The following is a 23,091-nucleotide window of genomic DNA, read 5'->3' on the forward strand; positions in this document are numbered from 1 at the left end:
AGACTCAGAATCACATTAAATACCATTAACAACCGCACAGGAGCAAGGTATGTTTAATTTTATTTATTTTTAATTACAATATATATTTTTTCACCCCTATTCTCTACCGTCACATCCCCATAATACTTTGAGTCTTTGGGGGGGGGGGGGGGGGGGGGGGGATAACCAGAGGGTAAAAACCCACTTATTTTGCTGAAGGCTGATCAGACAATGTTGACAATACCTTGTTTGGTATCCAAAAATAAAATGAAGAAGTAAAAAACAGAAAAAGATAGAAGCTTGAAGACGTTTAAGGTAAATTTTCAACATTTTTTCGTAAGTCAATACATTTTCTGTAAGACCAAAACTCTTGATGATCTGTACACGCAAAAATAACTTGGAATAAATTGATAATCAGTATTGTACAGATAAAAGCAGGTATAGTATAAATTCAATTAAGAAACCTTTCAATTTGGGACAGTTTTTGATTGGTTACCCCCCAAAGAAGCAAGGCATTATGGGGATGTGAAAGTAGAGAATACATTTACTGTAAAATAGGACATTTGCATGATGGCAACATTGACCTCTACTACCAGACTCCCTTGCACACTTTCTTTTGTTCAGTTAATTAGCACCAATTGTCTCTATTCCCATGAGGGAATACAAATTTAAATAAGAAAGTTGGTAGTGAGAGTCAAATGACACCATCATGCAAACGTCCTATTATGCATACCACAAATACATTGCTTGGGCTGCCTGTGGATAAACATTTGAAAGCTGTATTATCAAACTCATTAATAATTCATGAGGAAAACACAACAGAAATCACGACCGTGAAGAGTGTTGTAAATCTGATACAAAACTGTGTTCATTTGCATAAACTTTAAGTTGGATTTTCTTGGCCAAATTCACTTTAATTTTGAAAATTTTAGTGAAACACAAAGGAACTAACCTAGACGTTTGATAAGTCATATACAGTATTCGTGGCCGTGTTGTATCAGATATACAATCACTCGGCTACACCTCGTGGTCGTATATCTGATACAACACGGCCACTCGTACTGTATATATTACATAAAGAGGATGCAATAATATAATACAATGATATAATACAAGAAGAGTATACTTAAAAATTGAAATTGTTTTATTGAGTGATCAAATGCGATAAATAATTATTTAATATATTCACTGAAATCCCTCTACATATGTATTTATAAAAAACTTACTTAATTGGCAAAATATAAATATGATTTTTTTTAATTGATAGAGTTTAAATCATATATCTGTGAAATAGCACTAAACACATGATCTATTTTTTTCAATTGTTTCATTGGTGCTATTTTGTACACCAACGTAAGGCATTGGTGACACTGTTGCATGCAACCAGAAAATTGCACCTCATTGCCTGCATGCAATATTGCACAGGAGAAGAACCAAATCTACACTGAACTGGCATTGTTGACACTTGGAGGAATGTTTTCCCATTTTAGACCACGTGTCATTCCCTTGAGTATCATTTCTTTGTTTAACTGGTGCATATGAGAAGACACATGAATATGGATACAACTCAAACAAAGAATCTTTTTATCAAGAGAATGACGTGTGGTCTGAATGAGAAAACATTAAGACCAAGCTAAAGAGGTGTCCAAGCTATCAAACCATTGCATCCTATACCGCATTGGAGATAAATATTAGGTAGTGTTTTGTCTTGGGAAATGTTATTACGTGTAACCCATCAATCTCACTTCATGCAACAGTTGCACCATATGTCCAGGGCTTACAATAACAGCCGTCATCTTGACAATGTCTGACAAAAATTGGAATTTTTTTAATTCTGGTCATTTTGACTACATGGGTAACATTGAGCCTTGCCTGCTAGCAGAGCCTATTTTCCTTAAATTTGTTGTTTTGGCTGAGAGAGAAAAATTGACTCTGCCAATGTAGGACGTTATTTCTGTCGCGTATGCGTGGCGTAACTTAGCAATGCTGCCATGATTTAGACAGTCGCTCTCGTCAAACAATGTTTGGCGCCACGGTGTGTCACATTTTCTCATACACACTACATGTAATCAGTTAAAAACCGGTTTTAAAACTGGTTTTGTTCGTCCACAATCAAGGAAAGCAGTGTATCAAAGGAAATGCTCTACATCAGCAGTCTCATTCCTCCCCGCCTGAAAGAAGGGAGAGAAAGAGAAGAGAGACTCTGCTAGCAGGTAACATTGAGCCAGAAATGAAGAATGGCCAAGAAAAAATTAATTTGGTTGGTCATCATAATTGGCGACTGACCGACAGTTATTTTCAGCCCTACATTAGAATACCAAAAAAGTGAAACTACGAGAATCATTTAATATAAATTTTCCAGGAATACGTTTTTAAAATGAGACACTTAAATTATTCGATGAAGGATTATTTGTCATCCCTTCTGAAAACGTCCAGACATGGACGATATCTTGTCAGTGATACCGTAATTTCACACATTTACACTCAAAGTACAAGAAGTATGCCCTGCATACTGGTGCATATGACACCAAGATGCCCTGCATACTTCTTGTATAGACTGCATTATTCAATTCATCATTTGATTTTTCAATTTCCAAACTTCCTTTGATGTGTTAAAAAATAAATTCTAATCTTGAACTGTATGGCACATTTGCAAAATTAGCTAATCAATGTTAAGCTGGACTATACTGGCTATCATCAGTGGATAATAATGAATTGAATGATGCAGTACTAGGGGGCAAGCTCCCTGTCCTTTGACTGCAAAACTTAGATTTAAATATGATGAAGCTAAACGTTGTGAAGATTTTGTTGCATGTTGCCTACCAAGTCTGAAATGCGTGTAAAATAGCATAGCAGTATTGCAATTTGCATCAATATTTTTTAACTCTTCAATATCCATCTGATTCTGAATCATCTGACATCTCAGGCTCAAAGGATAATCTAGGTTGTTTTGCAGGTAATCTGGATGGGGACACTTCTTCATAGTATTCAGGGTCAGCATAAGGGTTAGGTGACAGCACATGTTTGATTCTCCTTCCAGCTCCTACTATCTTGTCCTTTCCCCTTCCAATAAGACGGTCCTAGAATTGTAAATAATAATAATAATACAAGATTAAAAGCAAGTTGGTCAAAATTTTGTCAAGTGCACAGGATAATTTTTAGATTACCACTCTTTTCATTGCTACGTGCTGATCAAGACAATAGGGAAATTGGGCAATACACTTCTGTCAATCAAATAAATTGGCCGGTACCTTTATATTCAGGGGCGGCGGAACCAGGGGGGGCACCAAATTTTTTGGGGGGGCCTGACCCCCTCAAAAAAGATTGGTTCTTAGTCATTGTTTTACGGCACATGCGTCTGCAATCAAACATTGTCATTATCACATAGCGTTAAATATAATCTTCAGTGCCCCCCCAAACATTTTTAGCTTCAGCCGCCCCTGATATTCTCTGATTGGCAGCAGTGTATTGCCCTATTTCCCTTTAAAATAGAATGGTTGTGGATCATAATGTGCTTAGCTGTGCTGTGGAAGCAGGGCTTAAAATAACAGTCGACCAGTTGCCAGTCATGATCGCAGACCAATGAAATTAGTTTTAGCTTAGCCATACAGTAACTCATTTCTGGCTCGACATTACTTATCAAAATGACCGGCAAGACAAAAATACGACTGGATAAGTCCCAGTTCAGGCCGGACATTTCTGGCCATTTTAAACCCTGGTTCAACCATGCTAGGAAAACTACAGTATCTTGTTTTTGATGCCCAGGGACAGCAAATAAGAATATCGTACCAAGCATTAGGTGTGATCCTACACTTTTAGTGTGTAAATAAAATTATTCAACCCCAAATGGATAAGAGTGTGATACGTGCATGTTTAGTGCTATTAATATGTGAATAACTTTCTACTTGATAAATTTTAGGGTTTTTAAGAGGTTAATAAATCAATGTTTAGGTTTTTAATGTTTTGATTCGTGCAAGTTTAGTTCAAAATGTGAAAAACATTCAACTTGATAAATTTTAGGGTTTTTAATTTATTAAAATAAATTAATGTTTAGGCTTTTTATTTGATTCGTGCAAGTTTAGTTCAAAATGTGAAAAAAGTTCCACTTGATAAATTTTAGAGCTTTTAATTTATTAAAATAAATTAATGTTTAGGCTTTTTATTTGATGCGTGCAAGTTTAGTTTAAAATATGAAAAATGCTCTACTTGATAAATTTTAGGATGTTAATAAATGTTTGGATTTTTTCGTAACTACCACTGTTTTGTTGCTACATGCTGATCAAGATAACAGTCACAACATGGAAATTGGGCACTGCACTACCATCAATCAAATCGTTTGAGTACCGTTTCCCAATGCCACATACATTTGCACAGTTGTTAATAAACTATTAAATGCTCTAATAATTTAATATTTGATTGATGGTAGTCTTAAGACACCTTTCAGCACGACAGTATACAGCTCAATAGGCCATTTCACAGATCCCGTTACTCAACCCCAGCCTTGTCAGCGTGTAATTATTCTTTAGAATTTGACTACAGTCCGCAGTAATGAAAGGAATTTACACATCAACCAACAATTGAAACACTTAAAAATTTCACAGGTTGTAGGCAATTTCTAAAGAATATATTACACGCTGACGAGGCTGAGGTTGAGCCGTGGGATCTGTGAAATGGTCTATTTAGAGGACATAACCATAGGTTTCCAATTCTCAGGAGATTGAAATTCTTTTTTTGTATCCTCCAAATTGAGCTGCTTTGACACAAGGGGTCTATTGCCCGATTTCATGTCATAACTGTTGTCTCAATCACCACATATCAACCAAAACATTAGTAATTTTTTATCGTAAGAACTTGTACCTTAAAGTGAACAGAAGCGGCTGGAAGGAATTCCACAATAATTATAGCTTGGTGATGCCAAAACTCACGATAATATCAAAGCTGCCATACAAACTTTACAATATTATATTTGTAATATTAATTTCAAAAATAACTGTGGTATATATATTGTCGTCAAATTTGTTTAGGATTATGATTTTAATATTTTTGGATTTACATGAAGAGTATGAAACAGAAATATTTTTTTCCGTTATGTGGAGTAATGATTTTGAAAAATGATCGACTACTAATATTAATTCCTTTAATATTAGCTTAATAATTTTTTTAAATTTTGACTACAAATGTACTTTAAATAGCAATTTTGTTGTTCAAGTTATGTATAGATTAAGGAACAGCAAAATATATTTTTTAATTATTGATATTAATTTTAACCAATTTCCTCCAGTTTTTCAATTGGTATGTACCCTTATTTACCACGATTTTCGTCATCTAACTGTCAAAATGCATTGGACTCGTGAGGCATAGCCAAGTGAGTCCATAACATATTTAGAAAGCTAGATGATGAAAAAAGCAGTAAATAAGAGCCGGACATACAGTACCATGGAAAACTGGAGAAAATTGGTTTTTTTTACCACGAAAGATTTAAAATTTTACTACAAAAGCAAGGGTAAAATTTGAAATAAAGACGGTTTCAAGTGTGAGTGATTTGCTGACGTCATTTATCTTCTATCTCCCCCGGCTCTAGACCAATCGGAAAGCGGGGAATTCACAAATGTGCTAAAACAATTATTTTATAATCATGAATCATCAAGTTTTGAAGGGTTATGTTTGGAGTTTATTTAGTTTGTTTATTATGTGTACATTTTATAATTATAAGGCAAAAAAGTATTTTAAAAAGAAAGCTATTTTGGAAAAATTACTAAATATAATAAGTTTTTTTTTTTTTCATGTGAAATATTTACATTTTGTAGGTAAAAATTTTTAATATAGAAACATTAATTATGGCAAAAACTAGTAATGGAATTTTTTGTAACTTTCTGTTACATATTTAAAGCCGCAACTTTGCCTTTTTATATAAATTTAAAATTGTTACGTTAGGTAAAAAACTGTAGAAAACGTTTCGGACAAAAAATTTCAAAAGGAATTACCTTAAGAACACAAAACAATCATGGTACTTCCATTCTATCCCTTCCATCTTTTCCCATTTTTATCCCTTCCTATTCCCCTATCTACACCTGCCCCAATATTTCTAATAGCAACCACAGCATTTGACAAACTATAAAAAGTACTGTACCAATTTCTTGACTATTTACGGGCAAGGTCAAAACAAAAGTTCAATGATTAGAAATGAAATGCTCAATGATGGATGTCCAAGTGATTATTTCTATTAACCATTACAAGGTTGAGTTGGGACAGTTTAAGGGCACAAAATAGCTGCCGTTTTGGAGATATAGCCCCTAAAACAGCTCCCCATGAATATGTACTGCCATGCCAACTTGATCCAGTTTTTTCTCATTCTCAGAACGCTAAGCACACAAATGCATTGTTTATAATACGTGCAAACTGACAGTACATTCAATTTTTTTTTTTGCAAACTGCCTTTTAGTTTTGGAGATATTTAAAAATACAGGATTTTACTTTCAGAGGTAGTGAGTACCAGGTTAACCCACCCCTCCCCTCTTAATTGAGCACCGTTAGATGACAAATTAAATTTTTTGACCTTGTCCTTTCAACCCAATTAGTATTATGTAATAGGACTCCATGCTGTCCAATTAAGAAATAATTGGACGAGGAAAATTCCGAGGACTTTCAAAATTGGATGAGGCTGTAGGCTGAGTCCAATTTGGCAGTCAGACGAATTTTTCGAGTCTAATTATTTCTTGATTGGGGAGTATGAAATCCCATTACCTATTAATTATATAGCTGCCTAATTAATCCCATATCAACAAGACCTGTCCAATTAAGAAAATAATTGGACAGTTACCTATATGGGATTAATGAGAAGCTGTATAGTTACTATCATTATAGTTGAAGTGTGACCTGTGAAGTTCAATGTCTCGTTTGCTGACTAGCATTTCAAAGACCGTCAATCAAAGAACCAAAATTTTAAAAAAACACCAAATATTTTGAGGGAAATTTTTAGACTGAATTAAGATTTTAATCCTGTAATCTAAAATGTTTAACTCAGTCCGAAATCTCCTTCAAAATATTTTTTCTTTTACTGCAGTTATTTGATTGACAGTCTCTAAAATGCTTGTCAGCAAACGAGACACCAAATTTTGAGGGACTCACTCCAAAGATAAAATGGTAGTAATTTTGACTTTTTAAAACTAGTCTTCATTAAAGAGTCTTGTTCTACCAAATGATTTTACAAGGCTTACCAGGTGACCATCCCTGCCGAAGATATCAATGAAACGGCTGATAAAGTCCCTTGATTTTTCTTCCCATTTTTCGAGAAGCTCTTGGGATTTGTCTGTTATCTTTCCCTTGATGTCATCAAATTTGTTTCTAACTAAAACTTCTTTTTCCTTTGAAGTAAAAAAACATTCGAAAAGTTATTAAAAAAAGAAAGAAAGGAATGTGAAATGGAGTGAAAGAATGTGAAAGGGAATTGAAAAGAGCATGAAAGAAATGGGACAACAATAAATAGAATGGAATGGCATGAATGTGAAAATTAATAGAAGAGAATGAAAAAAATGGACATTGGGACAAAAATGGTGATGAATCTTATATTACTAGGAAAGAAATTATGAAAGAAATAGTAGAATGGAAATAATAAAAATTAAGATTAAATAATCAATGATCCAATGCGTAATCAATGATAAGATCCAAAAGAAGACAGACTAAGATCTGTCGAATTCATCGATCAACTAAGAACAACCAAGAGTGTCTCAGAAAAAATCCCAAAGAAACAAACACAAAGGCCAATAGAAATTAGGGATGTGGAAAAATCACAATGATGTAGTTCTAGAATCAATAATTATCCATACTGGTTACGGAGGATTTTTTAAAGACCCCAACTACCCTCAAAAACTCCAATTTTCTTCCATACAAACTCTGTAATTTTGTTCTTTCTCTGACCCCCACCCCTTGGGAATTCCAAATTTCTCAGGGAGGGGGGGGGGGGGGGTAAGGTCAATTTCTGGAGCTACACAATGCTAAAATTTATCAACATTTATTGTGCGGATACTCCAACCGGAACCACTTCAATAAACTAGTAATATTAACTAATCATATTGCTACATTCAGTTCTATATTTTTGACCAGCCAATCAGATAGCACATCAATATAATAAAAGCATGAGAATGTGATAATCTGATTGACTAACACTGTTATCAGTTCAATTTCTGTCTAGTTTACTGTTATCTGATTGGTCAGTTTTATTCAAGTGTGTCCGCACAGTAAATATCATGTGCAAGTTTTGAAAACTTTCGCACATCATCCAGGGCTTGAAATAGAAAAAAATTGCAGCCTGCCATAGTAAAGGAGCATGCTAAAAGGAGGTCATTCCAGAAAATTTTGCATGCCATTTTATTATTCATTTGGCAGCGTATCATTATTTTTGCCTGCAAAACTTGAAATTTGGCCTGTGATTTGGCCATTGGCAGGCTGCTATTTTGAGCCCTGATCATCTTTCATTAACTGTAAAGACAAAAAATGACACATAATGTGCTTGACGAACCTTCATGAATCCAACATTCAGTTCCTTTGCAGTATACCCTCTGGCTAAGTTTCTCCTTAAATATACATCGTAATCCTTTACAACACGTGCAATGATATCAGAAGTAGATATTCCTTCTGTACGCTGGGTTGCAACAAACTTGCCCATGGCTTTGATGTCCTTATAGACGTCTTCTGCGCCGGCACTTTTGTAAGGGAAGTCATCATGCGCAACAAAGTCTATCTTTGAATAAAACACAAGTTGTTTGTTTGAATAGTGGTTTTTATCGATTCATTCATAACACTGTCTCTAACTTACTGTCGTTCTACTCTTATCACGAACACTCGAGTTTGTCAACCAATCAGATTACAAATTGAAAACAATAGAATTCGAGTTACTTGTCAGTATTGAAAGTCTATAACAGCTATTCAGGGAGATGAAATGATGAAAGAGAAAAATATTTACACTAACCAAAAATAAAATAAAATAAACTCGAGTGTTGACGGTTACAGTAGAACGACAGTAAATAGTAATTTTTTAGAGAATTAAGCTAGCATGGTGTGGCAGTATTGCGCTGGCATCAAACCTCTGGCTTCTAAGGTTTGATTCCTGGACTCGACATCACTGGTGTAGAGAGGGTGGGGCAAGTGGGCCGATCCCCTAAATTTTTGGTAATTAATTATCAAAATAATTGGAAGAAAAAAATTTAAAAGCTAATTAACTTTAACAAAGTAACTGGAAATAGCTTTGTGAACTGTTTAAAAACATTTTTCATAAAGATTTGATATTGAACTTCTGTTCGTAAAGACGTTTGATATCAGAAGTAGATACTCCTTCTGTACGCTGGGTCGCAACAAACTTGCCCATGGCTTGATGTCCTTATAGATGTCTTCTGCGTTATAAAGGAGTCTATGAACTCCGACAAAGGACTAGAGTGCGAAATTTCAGTAAGTTTTTTCATCTTTTCATGGTTTATAATTTACCTTTTTATCATTACTGTTTCATTAGAAACACCGACGCAGCTCAAACTAGTTTTTAGATAGTTATGATCTCTTCTGTTTATAAAGATGGCTGTTTTAGTTTTTTTTATATTCTGAATGCCCTCGCAATTTCAGGGTTTTTGCAATGTTCCTGCTCGACATTCCACATGCAAGTAGAGTTTGTTAGGTCTCTCCCTTCACATTGCTTTCAGTTCAACCCCATTGAGCTTTGCCACTGCTGTACTTTGTAATGTTTTTTTTTTTTGTTTTTTTGCAATAGTTTTGGTGAGAATGAAGGAAAGTTGAATACTCCCCTAACGAGATTTTTTCCCAAACCTTTTTTTCATTACACTGACAGAATAGAGAAAATAATTTTACCTTGTGTAAATCTAAAAACTCCTTGCTTATCAACCATGGGGCGTCCTTAATCACCTCATCAACATATCGACTGTGGAGTAATGATTGATATCTTTCTTCATCTGTCATAACAGTGAAACCCTTGAACTTGTGTGTCAATTCATCACTGCAAACTGTAATAAGAGTTCATTCAGAGAATGCAAAAAAACATCCGTCACCTTAAGTGAGCTAGCTAGTTCTCGCTTCTCAAATCAAGCTAGCTCAGTTGGTAAGAGTGTTGGTCTGTTATGCGGGAGGTCCTGGTTCAAGCCTTGGCCGGACCAACACTCAGGGTCTTAAAATAACTGAGGAGAAGGTGCTGCCTTTGTTATTAAAATCTGCAAATGGTTAGACCTTCAAGTCTTCTTGGACAAGGACTTAAATCCGTAGGCCCTGATGTCAGTGATAATTTATTCTTAACCGGTAAATTTACTAAATCACTAATTTACTAAATTACAAATGTGCTATTCCCGTATGACAACCTTCTTGCAAGTAGGTGTACATAATAGATTTAGTAAAAGACATTTGGGAGGAGACATGACATCACATGAAAAAAAAAAAATCTAAATACAGCAAAAAAATCATTTGACCCCTTTGCTAACCTTTATGGAATCATATAAGTAATTTCTAAAGGTTTAGTTTCAAGCTTCAAAAATAAATGGAAAAAGCCAAAATATGTATGCAGGGATACTAACAATATAGCTTTCCTTTCAGAGTCCTTGTTAGGGATAAATTCCGACAAGCCACATTGCCTTGAAATGGTGACATGAACTAGCGACGAAAGACAGACTGCTTTAATAAATTACCGACAGTGAGGCCCTTGTAGGGGTAGCCTGCCGTGCAGACGTTTTTAGTGTTGGCTCGTTCCTTTCTCTAAAAACGTCTGCACAGCAGGCTATTTTAGGGGTAAATTCTGAAAAGGAACACGAGAACGCTATGAAATTGGTAGTTAGGCATAGAAATGGTACCCCCTAATTAATGGGCCTTATTTTAAAACATACATGTTTACAAACATTAGATTGCATGGTGTTTCTTTGAGGTTCAAATGTAATGTTACCTTATACTTCGAACTTTGGACATGTGTACCAAATCATATGTTCAAGGAAAAACATGACAAATTAAGGTCTAAAAATCACTACAATTATTACAGTATGTCTAAATTATAAATAATATGTACCTTGGTGGTGTTAATGCTTACTTGATGATGATAGATTTCAAAATTCAAGACGTGAGAAATTTCTTCCAAATATCTCTGTAGTATCAAATCAATAATTAATAGATATAGATTGATAATCCTACCTCCAACCATTAGGTAAACTGGTGTTGGGAAACATAATTTTGCTTGCATCAAAGCTCTTGCATGCCCAAAATGGAACAAATCATAAATACCATCAGCATAGACTCGAATCGGTCTTGTAGCTATAAAAATAAAATATATACTTATATATTTATATTTATTTATATCAAAGTTGATTTTCAATCATTCGGGAATTAGTCTTGAAGATGCCAACTCAGATGATATTATGCAAATTTACTACTAGTATTGTTATAAATTTATTACGAAATATTTTTTTCCACTCTTCTGATACCTTAAAATTTACCCTGATTCGAAAACAAACCACACACAAGAAAAAGAAATTAAAAAAAAAATTCAAATGTATACGTATGTACCTTTTCCATTTTTTGCATCTTCGAAAGAAATTGGTTCAATGTCCTCCAAATCGGATGAGTCATTCTCTGGGTCGAAATACACGGCTGGTTCACGGGGAGCCTGCAAACAATAGTTAAAACAAAAGTATTAACATAAAAGGAAAATCGCAATAAAACGCAGGAATGAGAATAAAAAACCAATCGAGATTCGAAATCTTTGGGTTCGAAAACCACTTCAAACTCGCGTCGCAGCAAAATACTTCTTCGTTTTTTAACCTAAAATTTCTGGAAATCTAGATGGCGTATCTACAAAAGATAATAAGAATAGTTTCTTTAACTAATGTGTCTTAAAATATCACTTAGATATAATTAAAAAGAGGGTTTTTAGTATGTTTTTTTTCCAAGGAAAAAAGAACCACGCGTTTTGCAAACGTGCGTCACAATTTTTTTATTCAATGTTCTTGTTCCTCCTGGAAAAAATTATCCATCAACACGATAAAAAAACTCTGAATTAAAATCAATTGGAGACATGATATTATAATAACACATAAGTAGGGGATAGAGATGTTTTTTTGTCTTTCATATTTTTTTCCGCGCGTTTTTCGGACAAAGGTTTGCTAGTTTTTGTACACGTAGGAAGTGAAGTTGGCTCAAAAACGTCTTACCAGAGGCCTTTGTTTTCTCTTTGAAGGGCCATTTTCTTCACTTTCACTTGAAGAACTCTTCCTCTTACGCTTCCTTGTTGTATTATCGGCCTTTGCTGCTTTAGGAGAGGACATTTTTGAGTGTTTTTAGGCTGTATCTTTGAGGGTATTGAAGGAATACCTGCCGATAAACATTGAACTTCGTATTATAAACTCACGCGTTGTTGATTAGTCACCACTCTCCAGCTACGAGCTGGTTTCAACACTTCCGGTTGGGACGTTTGATTTCCGGTACAATTTCCAATTTCGGTAAAAATATTACTTCCTTCAAGAGTTTATCCTTTTTTCAATTCTTTCTTGGAATATTTTATTTATGATCAATGAATTAATATTCAAATTATATATATTTTTAAAGAAATTATATATTTTTAATGCTTAAAAGCCTTATCAGTCTTATCAGTAAAAGTAACTTATGTTACTTTGATAAAACTGAGATAACACTGTAAGAAAATAACAAAAATGTAAATAAGTTTATATTACGTGTAAAGAATTTCAAGTTTTCTTAAGATAGAAAAAATTACTAGCATTTTTATCAAATTTAAAATTTTGTAAAAAAAATTGATGGAAAAAAGGTATGTTGATTAATGCAGTGACTTTAGATCTGTTTTATTCATTTTATTTTTTTAGTTAATATATTAATTTTTATAACCAAAAACTTTAAAGAATGGTTTCCAAAACTAGATAAAAAATGTCAATATTTGGGTTACCTGTGGTGGGGTTCTTCACAAGTTGTCATGGTAACACTGTACATAATCATTCTCCAAGCCAAGATGGCGGCAACCACAAGACTTCAACAAGCTATGCCACTTTTACGCCGTCCTTTACCACCAAAACCACTACAAAACTTACCAAAGTCCCCGTCGCCACCTCCAAAAGGGATTCACGAAGATATAATACACGAAAATCTCTCAAAATCGCCCGTCATCCCTTCTTTATCGCGCTCTAAACACAAGCAATTTCCAGAAAGACTTTACTCAGGCGATGTCCCTTTACCAGACACTTCTGTAGTTCAACCTTACCGTCCTCGTGGACCAGCTCCTCTTCCAGCAAGACAACCAAGAAAAGTTCGAGAGCTTCCTGAAGTGTTGAGTGACTCTTACGAAAGACCTCCGCCAGCTTTTACGTTGAAAAATTTTGTCTTACGAGTTCCTTCTCGAGTTGCTGAAGAAAACAGAGAAATAGTGATATCTGATCAAAATTATGAAAAGTTAACGAGTTGGTTCGCGGCTAATCGACCTCAGCAGACAAATATACACAGCCTAGAGATTGATAGTAAGTTTGCCACATATCAATTGCTTATATGATATACCAATCTATTAACAGCTATTTTTAAATCCGAGTTTGACTTCCAACAGTGGAACTTCCAGGAATTTTAAATTTTTGACTTTTTTGGGGTTGCTAGGAAAAGGGGGTTGGTTTACTCAATAATACAGCATAAATACGACGCACAAAGTAAAACAAATAAATGCTAATGTGATCAAACTTCAATTAATATAATCATGTAGTTTACGAATCTTTTGGACAGTTACATAAATTTTGCTTATTTTTCCCCAGCTTCAGTAAATGTTCCAGATGTTACTCCTAGAATCCCTCCTCGTCAACTCTCAATTGGTAAGATATGACATTTGGATTATATCAATGTGGTTATGGTTTGAAAGCTCAACCCCTCTCCACTCCACCCCTATCCCCCCCCCCCCCCCGCCCCCCTCACACACACACACACAAAGGGTAGCACAAGTGTTTCATGGGACATGTAAAAGTAGCAAAATGTAGAGTGTGATTTGTGAATTCCAGGTTTACTGTGATCATTATAATTAATCTTTCGAAATGTGTTTGATTTGTGTTTGTTTAGTTAAAATTTGAGATCTGCTCAAAACTATATCTGAAGTATGAATTGTGGAAATATTGATGCATGAATTGCCATTTCCACCCCCCTGTCCAACCCTGCCCACACACCATACACCCACCCATTTTGAAACATAATTAGGAACAGGGGTGGATCCAGGATTTTGTTCAGGGAGGGGTGCTGTGTACAATGTTACCCAGGGAGGGGTGCACCCCTTAGAATCAGAAGTAGGAGCACAAAGTGTAACCAGGAAGGGATGCGCACCCCCTGCACCCCTCCCCTTTATCCGCCCCTGAGGAAGGAAGTACGAACTTGGCATTGGGCTGACAAAACATTCCCTTTATTTTTGCAGAAATGAAAGTCCCAATTGCTGAAATGGAAAAGACAGTTGTTACAGCAGAATCAGGTTATTCAATCTATGCCGAAAAGGTTGCCAAAATGACCCCAGTCACCCCTGCAGTGTCAAAACGGACCATCCCACCAATGCAAAAACCCCTACCCCCCATAGACCACAGGTCAGAGCACAATAGAGCAATTGAATATGAGAAAACAGAGATCAAACTTGATGATCTCGACATCAAGAAGCAAATATTACAGTATGAAGGACCAGAGGTTAAAACTACAGGCCAGTCTGTAGCTGCGCAGAAGGTCGGTACTTTTGACAAAAGACTTCAAGAGCAAGCATGTGGTTATGATAAGGACCAAGGAGTTAAGACAAGGAAGTTGAGAATTAACTTCAGAGATGATATAGAAGGTGGTGTCTGTGTAAGGGAAGGTGATGAAGAGTCTGAGGACTCTTTGATGTTGGAGAGACCTACTCTGATGGAAAGAGGAAAGGCATCATCATTGGAAAGGTAAAAAGAATAAAATAATAATATTACTGGATGAAAATTGTAGATATTTTTTCATTTTATTTTGGCTTGACTTTATGTTATATTTAATCCATTTTTCCAACCAACCAACCAACCAACCCATCCTTTCATCAATCTCCTTCCATGGATCCACCCATTCATCCATCCTTTTACCTCATCCACCCAACCTTCCAGCTTACCCACCTGTCCATTTATTCATCCACCACCCATCCATCCCTTTTATCCACCCATCAATCCAACCATCCATCCACCCATCCATTCATCCAGCTTTTCACGCCATCTGACCAGTCATCCATCTTATCCATCCATCCATTCATTGATCCATCACCCAGTCATCCATCTTCTCCATTCATCTTTCCATCAATCCATCCGTCCATCCACCCATCCGTCCATCCATCTTATCCATCCATCCATCCATCCATCCTTCCATCCATCCTTCCATCCATCCATCCATCCATCCAGCCACCCATCCACCTATCCATCCCTACCTCCCTCCCTCCATCCATCCATCCACCCACCCACACATTCATCCATCCACCCATCCATCACTACCTCTCTCCCTCCCTCCCTCCCTCCATCCATCCACTCACGCATTCATCCATCCATCCATCAACTTACACACATCCATCCATCTACCACCCACTCTTCTATCCCTCTCTTCATTCTTTCCTCCATTTCCTTCATTTATTTTATTAATATTCATTTGATCATTTCTCGTTTTCAGACCAAAAATAGTTGCTTTCCCAAATTCAGATTTACTTCTCCCCAGCTCTGCTCCATCATACTTTCAGGGAGAAGGAATCCCAAGAACCTCATCACCCTTTGGTAAGTCTATTATTTTAGAACCAATATGAATAAAAACACTTGAAAAATTAAAAGTGTGTATCGATGATAGCATAGATGTAGCCAAGGCCTCACCTCTGTGGTCTCAGATTTGATTCCTATAGTATTCTCTCCATCACATACAAATAGAGTTTGTTAGGTCTCTCCCTTGATGCAAGGATTTTGCTTCAGGTTCTCAAGTTATCGTTTTTAATGAGCCCAAAGGTTCAATCCGTGAGTTAGCCATGCCCTGATTTACATCAGCCCATAGGTTGTTTCAGGGTTCTATCTGTGAGTAAGCTGTGCCCTGACTTAGATCAGCCCAGAGGTTGTTTCAGGGTTCTATCTGTGAGTAAGCTGTGCCCTGACTTAGATCAGCCAAGAGGTTTTAAATTCAGGGATCTATCTGTTAATTTACTGTCCTGATGTTGTCTTGGTCACTCAGGCTGTTTCAGTGTATTGATAAAATGTTATTTTCTTCTTCATAGTAACTTTACAAGACTACCACACACAGGTGTCCCCTTTGGAAGCTGTCATACTAAACACCCTGATGACACAGACAACAACACTTAACATCAAAGTAAGTCCAGATTTATTAACATACCTCTTTAGCTTGAAGGTAATGTTTTCCCATTTCATACAAGGGAGTAGCCAGAATTTCTTGAGGAGGGGGGGGGGGGGTAAATTCAAAATTCCACCATTTTGTTTGAGCTCCCAAATATCCAAAAGTAAAATAAAATAAACACTGGCATTATGCTTTACCGTATGAATTCTAAAAAGCCACCATTTTGTTGCCACGTGTCAGACCTTGTGACATTCCCTTGCAGGAGCGGATCCAGAATTTTGTTCAGGGAGGGATGCTGCACACAATGTTAACCCAGGGAGGAGTGCACCCCTTAGAATGAAAGTGAAAAAAAAGTATTGGTTTTCTTCGAAGTAGGGGCACAAAGTCGAACCAGGGAGGGGCGCGCACCCCCTGCACCCCTGGATCCCCACCTGCCTTGAGAGTAAGATTCTTTGTTTGAGTTTTATTCGTGTGTATTCTTACATGCAACCATTAACAAACAAAGAATACTCTAGGGAGTGACATTGATATTCTGAAATAGTAAAATATTATGCTCTAGCAAAATGTTAAAACAAGAAAGAGTCCTGGGGGGTACTCCCTATATTCGCTATACAGGTACACGTAATGCGCAGTTGATCATATTAACATGTTAAATTGCGCAATACAAATAATAAACTATTATTATTATTATTACATGCCACCCCAAACAGAGTATTGTTTTCAGCGATTCTACTCTGGAACAGGGTATATAGTAAAATCGCGCTCACTCTGGGATAGGGTATATGAAATCAGGCTACTCTAGATCTTGCTCTGGAACAGGGTCAGGGTTTTGCTGGCTCAGTGGCAAATCCTTTACCCTAAATGGGCAAGAGTACCCCCTCCCCCCCCCCCCCCCCCCCCCGGGAAAGAGTTTGGCCATGTAATCAATATTTATTTAATGAACGATTGTTGTTTCAGGCTCATTTTCTAAGTAGACTGCCTACATTGGTTCAGATGTCAGACCACATCACTCATGTGAATGCATCATTCAATGACTTCTGGGTGAGAACATTAATGATAAGAATAGAGGCTTTGCACCATCACGTGATGGCAGCCATGACAAGAGGCACAATTACAATAGAGTCTTTCTTCCCATGTGAAACGGAATTATTTCTTATTAAACCAAATTATCGTTCTTTCCTCCTGTCATGGCTGCCTTTCTATTATATATATTTCTTAATTTCATAAAAAATGCTAAAATAAGTGTTTTAAATCTCTTGCGTTTGCTATTTCTTCACTAGAAAACACGCAAGCGTGCTGTGTGCAGTTTTCGTATGACGACGTGAAAAATTCGGTACCGTATGCGTGCGTTGCCGCGACCGTGATGTTTTCTAGAATTTTAATTAGCAGATTTTTTTCTCGCGCAATGTGATTGGCTGTCAGTGCCGTGACCGTGTCCACTCCGTGTACGTGCCGTGTTTCACGCATTTTATTGGATGGAAAATAAATTCTCGTGCAATGTGATTGGTCTGGCGCATGCCTTGCCGTGTCACGACCGCGTTCGTGCTGTGAGCTTTACACAGTCATACGCAGACGCAGGAATTGGCAGGACACGAAAAAAGCGTCGAGAAGCACGCCATGTAGCCGATTTTTGTGAAATAATTGTTATCGTTTTCTGATTGGCTGGGGCTCGTGCTTTACGAGAGCATACAGCACGAGTGCGCACCTTTTGATAATCCCCACTACTTTATTACTGCAGGCAGCACATGGGCATATTTCTATTTTGTCATTAATCAAAGAATAATCTTGCATCTTTATGGCAGGTGTTTCCGCCAGAGATTTTGGACTTAAAGCTGTTGGTGTCACTGAAGCTGCGCAATAACCCGATTAAAGAAATCCCACATGGTAAGACGGTGTGTCCTTCACTACATCACCTTCACTCAACTCCCTGTGAAATGCCTACACTTCCACTCCTCCATTCTCTGTCCATCGATCTTTGGCCATTTTGATGGTTTTTGTAATAAAGAGTGGTTTAGCGGTAGTGTACTTGCATCGGGCATGGGTCTCAAGTTCGATTTTAGGGCCCGGTTGTCCGTAGGATAGCGCTAACCACAATTTCGTACCCAGAGCCTGCGTTTCTTCTGGCCTGCGGCGAAGAACGAGGGCTCTGGCATAATCCATTTTTTTGGCGCATGCGCAATTTTCCTAAAGTGAAATATAATGAGTGAAAATCATGCTTTAAACAGAGTTCTGGGTTAACTTCCGATCGAAATAAAAATTAGGAATCGGGAACATATTTTTTTTATTTTTGGCGAGGCTTTGAAACCATGCGCTCTAATACCGGAAGTCCTGGTCTCAGAAAATGAATTATGCCAGAGCCCTTGTTCTTTGCCGCAGGCCAAAAGAAACGCAGGCTCTGGATACGAGGTTGTGGTTAGCGCTATCCTACGGATAAATCTTATCCAGTGGATAAATGTATTGGATAACAGCATCACTTTATCCACTGGTTAAGGATTTATCCATGGGTATAGCGCTGTCCATCTTTCGTGCAACTGGGTCCTGGACGCGGCATCGCATATGATTAAGAGTTTTTCATTTCTCTACTTTAATTAGCCATGCCTTGACTTGGATCAGCCAAGAGGTTGTTACAGGGTTTCATAAAATTTGAATTTTTTTGTATTTGTTTTACAGGAATAAGTTCTCTCAAGTACCTCAAAGTCTTAGACATGTCTTTCAGTCTTGTTAATTCGATACCGTCTTGGTAGGTATACCAATGTACACGAGCACGAATCTCTAGCACAAAGCATGATAGCAAACCGAGTACTTGCGGTTTTTCAGCTCCTCTAAAAATTCCTCTGACAATTTTTCCTTTGACATTTCCTATGAAACAGTAAATATCTCAACAGACGAGAATAAAGAGTAATTTTTTCTGATAATTCTATTGATTTCTTTGTTCTAATTTGTGTAGTACTCGGTTTCCCATCATGCTTTGTGTTAGAGATTCGTGCTCGTGCACATTCCCTATTATGAAGCTGCTGTTACCACAGGAAGCCCAATAAGATAGAAACTAAAACAAAGTGATAAAAAATGATCCCTTAGTGACAAACAAGAGTAGGACACTTGTTTGTCGTTTATACTAGAATTGTAATAAGGGAATACAAAATGCGTGAGTGACACAGACTTTAACCTCCAAAAGTATTTATCGATACTCTAATACCCCATTCACACCTAAACGTGTTTAGTTAAACTGTGTTTTCATTAGGAAAAAAATGAGAAACTAGAAACCTACAAAATAATGAAACTTTCTAAAATATTGTCAGAGCAAGACAAAGGATAGCTTACAAGCATCATTTCACCAAATATTGTGCAGTGTTCGTAGATAGTTTTCCAAAACTGTTTAGTTAAACCACTTTAAAACATGTTTAAGCCTTGGTGTGAATGGGGTATAAGACAACATTTGAGCTGATCAAATTCAGGGCGCGGCTAAACTCACAGACCGAATTAGACTTTTTTAGCGCATAATTGGAGAACCAAGGGGGAAACCCTGAAATCACGGAAAATACCAGTTATGAACCTCTGGAAATACATAACAAACCCTAAACTAAAAAAAAAATATTTTGATATTTTGCCCTTCAAAACTTCCGAATGACGTCATTATGAGCGCGCGCACACTTAACTCATGCGTGGAAATGATGTGCGTGAATAATGTTCCGAGATGAATCTCCTTAGATTTGTTTTACATCTTAATCGATGGTCTCTCTCTTTGCAGTTTGTTTGAGCTAACAGATCTGGAAATCCTCGACCTCTCGTACAATCGAATATCATTTGTTCCCACAGAGGTTGGAAATTTAAGGTAATTCTTGGATGACCGTATGACGGAGCTCGGTAATTAGGTGACCGTATTACGGAGGTTCGCTGGCTTTCTTATGTGACTTAATCTAATGATGGCCGCCGTATTACGAAGGTTCTGGTTGTGATTTAGTAGATGGACGTATATTTGAGGTTCGCTCTTTTATACGATCGTATTATGGCCGTATTACGGAGGTTCTGGTTGTGATTAGATGACCGTATTATGTAGGTTCGCTTTTTTATATGAACGTACTACGGAGGTTTGGATTGTGATAATCAGGTCAAGTCTTTTGTCAGTCTATTAATTACTTAATTTATTTAAATACAGAATTCAGAAAGTTAAGGAAACTTACTTACACTGAAGCTGTATTGTTTATATTTTTCATACGAAAAGCAAGAATGAAAAGTTTTGTTGCTTTATTTTAGGAATTTACGGGAGCTGAATCTCGAAGGAAACCAAATCAGAGCGCTGCCTGCTAATATTCTTTATTTACGCCTGAAGTATTTGAAAATCTCCAACAATTTTATCCATCCATTGTTTTGGAGAGAGACAGCCAGCAATCAGCCACAGGTAAAGTCTTTGTTATTCCTTCAGACGAAGGTGTATTGGAAGTAGGAGAGGGAGTGAAGGGTGAAGCCGAGTGGAAAAGGAGTGGCGGAATGTAGGATGGAGGAGCGAAGGAGAGAGGGAGGGAGGGAGGAAGCTAGGTAGGGAGGAGGGAAGGGCAATGGAAAGGAGTCGAGAAAGAATGGATGGAGCGACTGAAGGAAAAAGAGGAAAAGGATCAAAAGAACGTAGTAGGAATAAACCGAAGGAAGGCAGGAAGGAGCTAGGGTAGAGAAGGGAAGGATGAGGAGGAGGGAAGAAAGGATGGACTCAGGGAGGCAAGGAGGGAGGGAGGAAGTAAGGGATTAAGCAAGGGAAGACAGGAGGGAGCTAGGTTAGGGAGGAGGAGGATGAGAAGTAGGGAGGGAGGGAGTGAAGGATGAAGCAAGGGAAATTAGGAGGAGGATGGGAAGGAGGAGAGAAAAGATGGATGAAGTGACGGAAAGAAAAAAGAAAAAGGCGGGAAGGATGGAGCAAGAAAGAGAGGAAGGGAAGAGCGAGCGAATGTGTGATAGGACGAAGAAAGAAGGGACAAGGGAAAGGCTGAGACCAGAAGAAGAAAATAGTAGAGGGAGGAAGACTTTTGCAGATTGATAGTATATTTTGACATACACTTTACTAAATGTCGTTCTTATTCTTTGAAATCCCTCAGAGGCTGATGGATCTGTGTGCACTAGTTGTAAACAGAACAAAACAGAACAGTTTGAAGATGGCTTTGCTGCCCGATTCTATCAAATCCTTTTTGAAAAGGTTGGTAAAACCACAGGCAGCCCAGGATCATTGTTTGTTCATGATTACGACTTGCTAGATGATTCTGTTTTATAACATTTAGAGAGAAGGATACGGAAAGGAAATATGGGATGCAGGTAGACAGATTTAGTATGACAGATTTAAGCTCGCGGCACAACTACGGTCGTCGACGCCAGACCAATCACACTGCGCGAGAATTCACCATTTTCCATACATCGGTTCGCTGGTCAAACACAAAGCGCTCAAGCGAGGCGCCAAGGTACTTTCAAAGAGTTATTCAAATTTGAAGCTTGCAACCTCGACTGAATGCTTTGTGTTTGTCCAGTGAGCAATGTATGGAAAATGGTGAATTTACTCTCCATCCAATCAAACTTGGACACGGTCACGCCAAGGTCACGGTACTGCCAGACCAATCATACGGTCACGGCAAATCACGCACACGGCACGGAGCTTTTCACAGTCATACGAAACTGCTCTACAACGCTCCTCGTCCTGCCCCCATCCCCTCACTAGGGACTTTAAGATCTGCAAAATCTGCGACTGCGACATCAACCGGAAGTTTAAATTACTTCACTTTGGGGTTTCGCGTCTTCAAAGTCTGTCTTCCCGGTGGATGAGTTGACTTTACTGACAATGTTTTGAATGAAAACTCCAATGAACAGAACCCTAAAGAGAAGTTATTTACACTTCCGGTTGACGTCGCCGTCGTAGATTTTGCAAATCTTAAGGCCAATTTAGACGGTACGATTTTCGCCTACAACTATCGTATACAACACGCTCGCGTCATGACACCAACGATTGTCGTAGCTTTTTAAAACGTTTTAAAATCCTACAACTTTTTTCGTGTTGCACGCGTCTGTCGTAGGCGAGTTGTAGGCTTGATTTACACGCTACGACTCGAGTTGTAGGATGGCGCGAGCGTGTTGTATACGATAGTTGTAGGCGAAAATCGTACCGTCTAAACCGGCCTTTAAAGTCCCTAATTCATCCTCTGACGACGTTTGTATTTTATCTGCTATTATAGCCCCTATAGGTGTGACTGCTGTGGTGGTGTGCTACTTGGTCAAGGCCTTCGGGTCATCAAGCCTGTAGACGAAGCATTCAAAGTCAAGAATTTACCATTACTCTTTTCGTCCTGTTCTCAACCATGTAGAAAAAGGTTCATCAAGAACAGAGATGCTATTGAACTTTGGCTATTAAGAAATGATATCTTTAATAACAAACACCACTGAAACGATTAGAACAAAATATAGAATGGTATATATTTTAACAAGAGACATATATAAAAAATCATAAACATTTAAAAAACATTTATAATTAAAATTAAAAAAATACGTAAAACGCTTGTATAAATTCTAGATTAGCGCGTGCCATACACGACTTTCAAAAATGGCCGCCAAACTCGGTTGGGGCTAGGGACAATTGAATGGAAGCGAGGTAAGCAAGGCCTCATTAGTAAACAAAGTCTACTCAGTACGATATTTTGTGTCAAAGTCATTTATCTCACCAATTCGAGTTAGCTTAAGTGTCTTTTGAAGTAAGGATGGACCAATAAATGAAATGATATATGGACGAACGAACGAAATTTGTATGGA

General features: G+C 37.4%; 2 protein-coding genes across 2 annotated transcripts; one reads left to right on the plus strand and one right to left on the minus strand.

The window, feature by feature from the left end:
* Positions 1-1,105: 1,105 nt before the first annotated feature.
* LOC116292012 (choline-phosphate cytidylyltransferase A) lies at positions 1,106-12,360 on the minus strand. Its single transcript, XM_031699244.2, has 7 exons — positions 12,168-12,360; positions 11,524-11,623; positions 11,152-11,271; positions 9,835-9,986; positions 8,498-8,719; positions 7,197-7,343; positions 1,106-3,059 (listed from the first exon to the last, which is right to left on the minus strand). Exons 1-7 carry the CDS (start codon positions 12,279-12,281, stop codon positions 2,868-2,870), a joined length of 1,047 nt encoding a protein of 348 aa, XP_031555104.1. The 5' UTR covers positions 12,282-12,360; the 3' UTR covers positions 1,106-2,867.
* A 610-nt stretch (positions 12,361-12,970) lies between these two features.
* LOC116292017 (uncharacterized) lies at positions 12,971-22,975 on the plus strand. Its single transcript, XM_031699250.1, has 12 exons — positions 12,971-13,478; positions 13,761-13,817; positions 14,405-14,906; positions 15,649-15,749; positions 16,235-16,326; positions 17,269-17,352; positions 18,114-18,195; positions 18,982-19,051; positions 20,060-20,143; positions 20,566-20,710; positions 21,399-21,496; positions 22,521-22,975. The coding sequence occupies exons 1-12, from the start codon at positions 12,977-12,979 to the stop codon at positions 22,726-22,728; spliced, it is 2,025 nt and encodes a 674-aa protein (XP_031555110.1). The 5' UTR covers positions 12,971-12,976; the 3' UTR covers positions 22,729-22,975.
* The last annotated feature ends 116 nt before the right edge of the window (positions 22,976-23,091 follow it).

Source organism: Actinia tenebrosa, unplaced genomic scaffold (assembly GCF_029948245.1).
Source record: "Actinia tenebrosa isolate PJP-AT-01 unplaced genomic scaffold, QUT_ActTen_1.0 PGA_scaffold0__85_contigs__length_37466705, whole genome shotgun sequence".
Lineage (NCBI taxonomy): Eukaryota > Metazoa > Cnidaria > Anthozoa > Actiniaria > Actiniidae > Actinia > Actinia tenebrosa.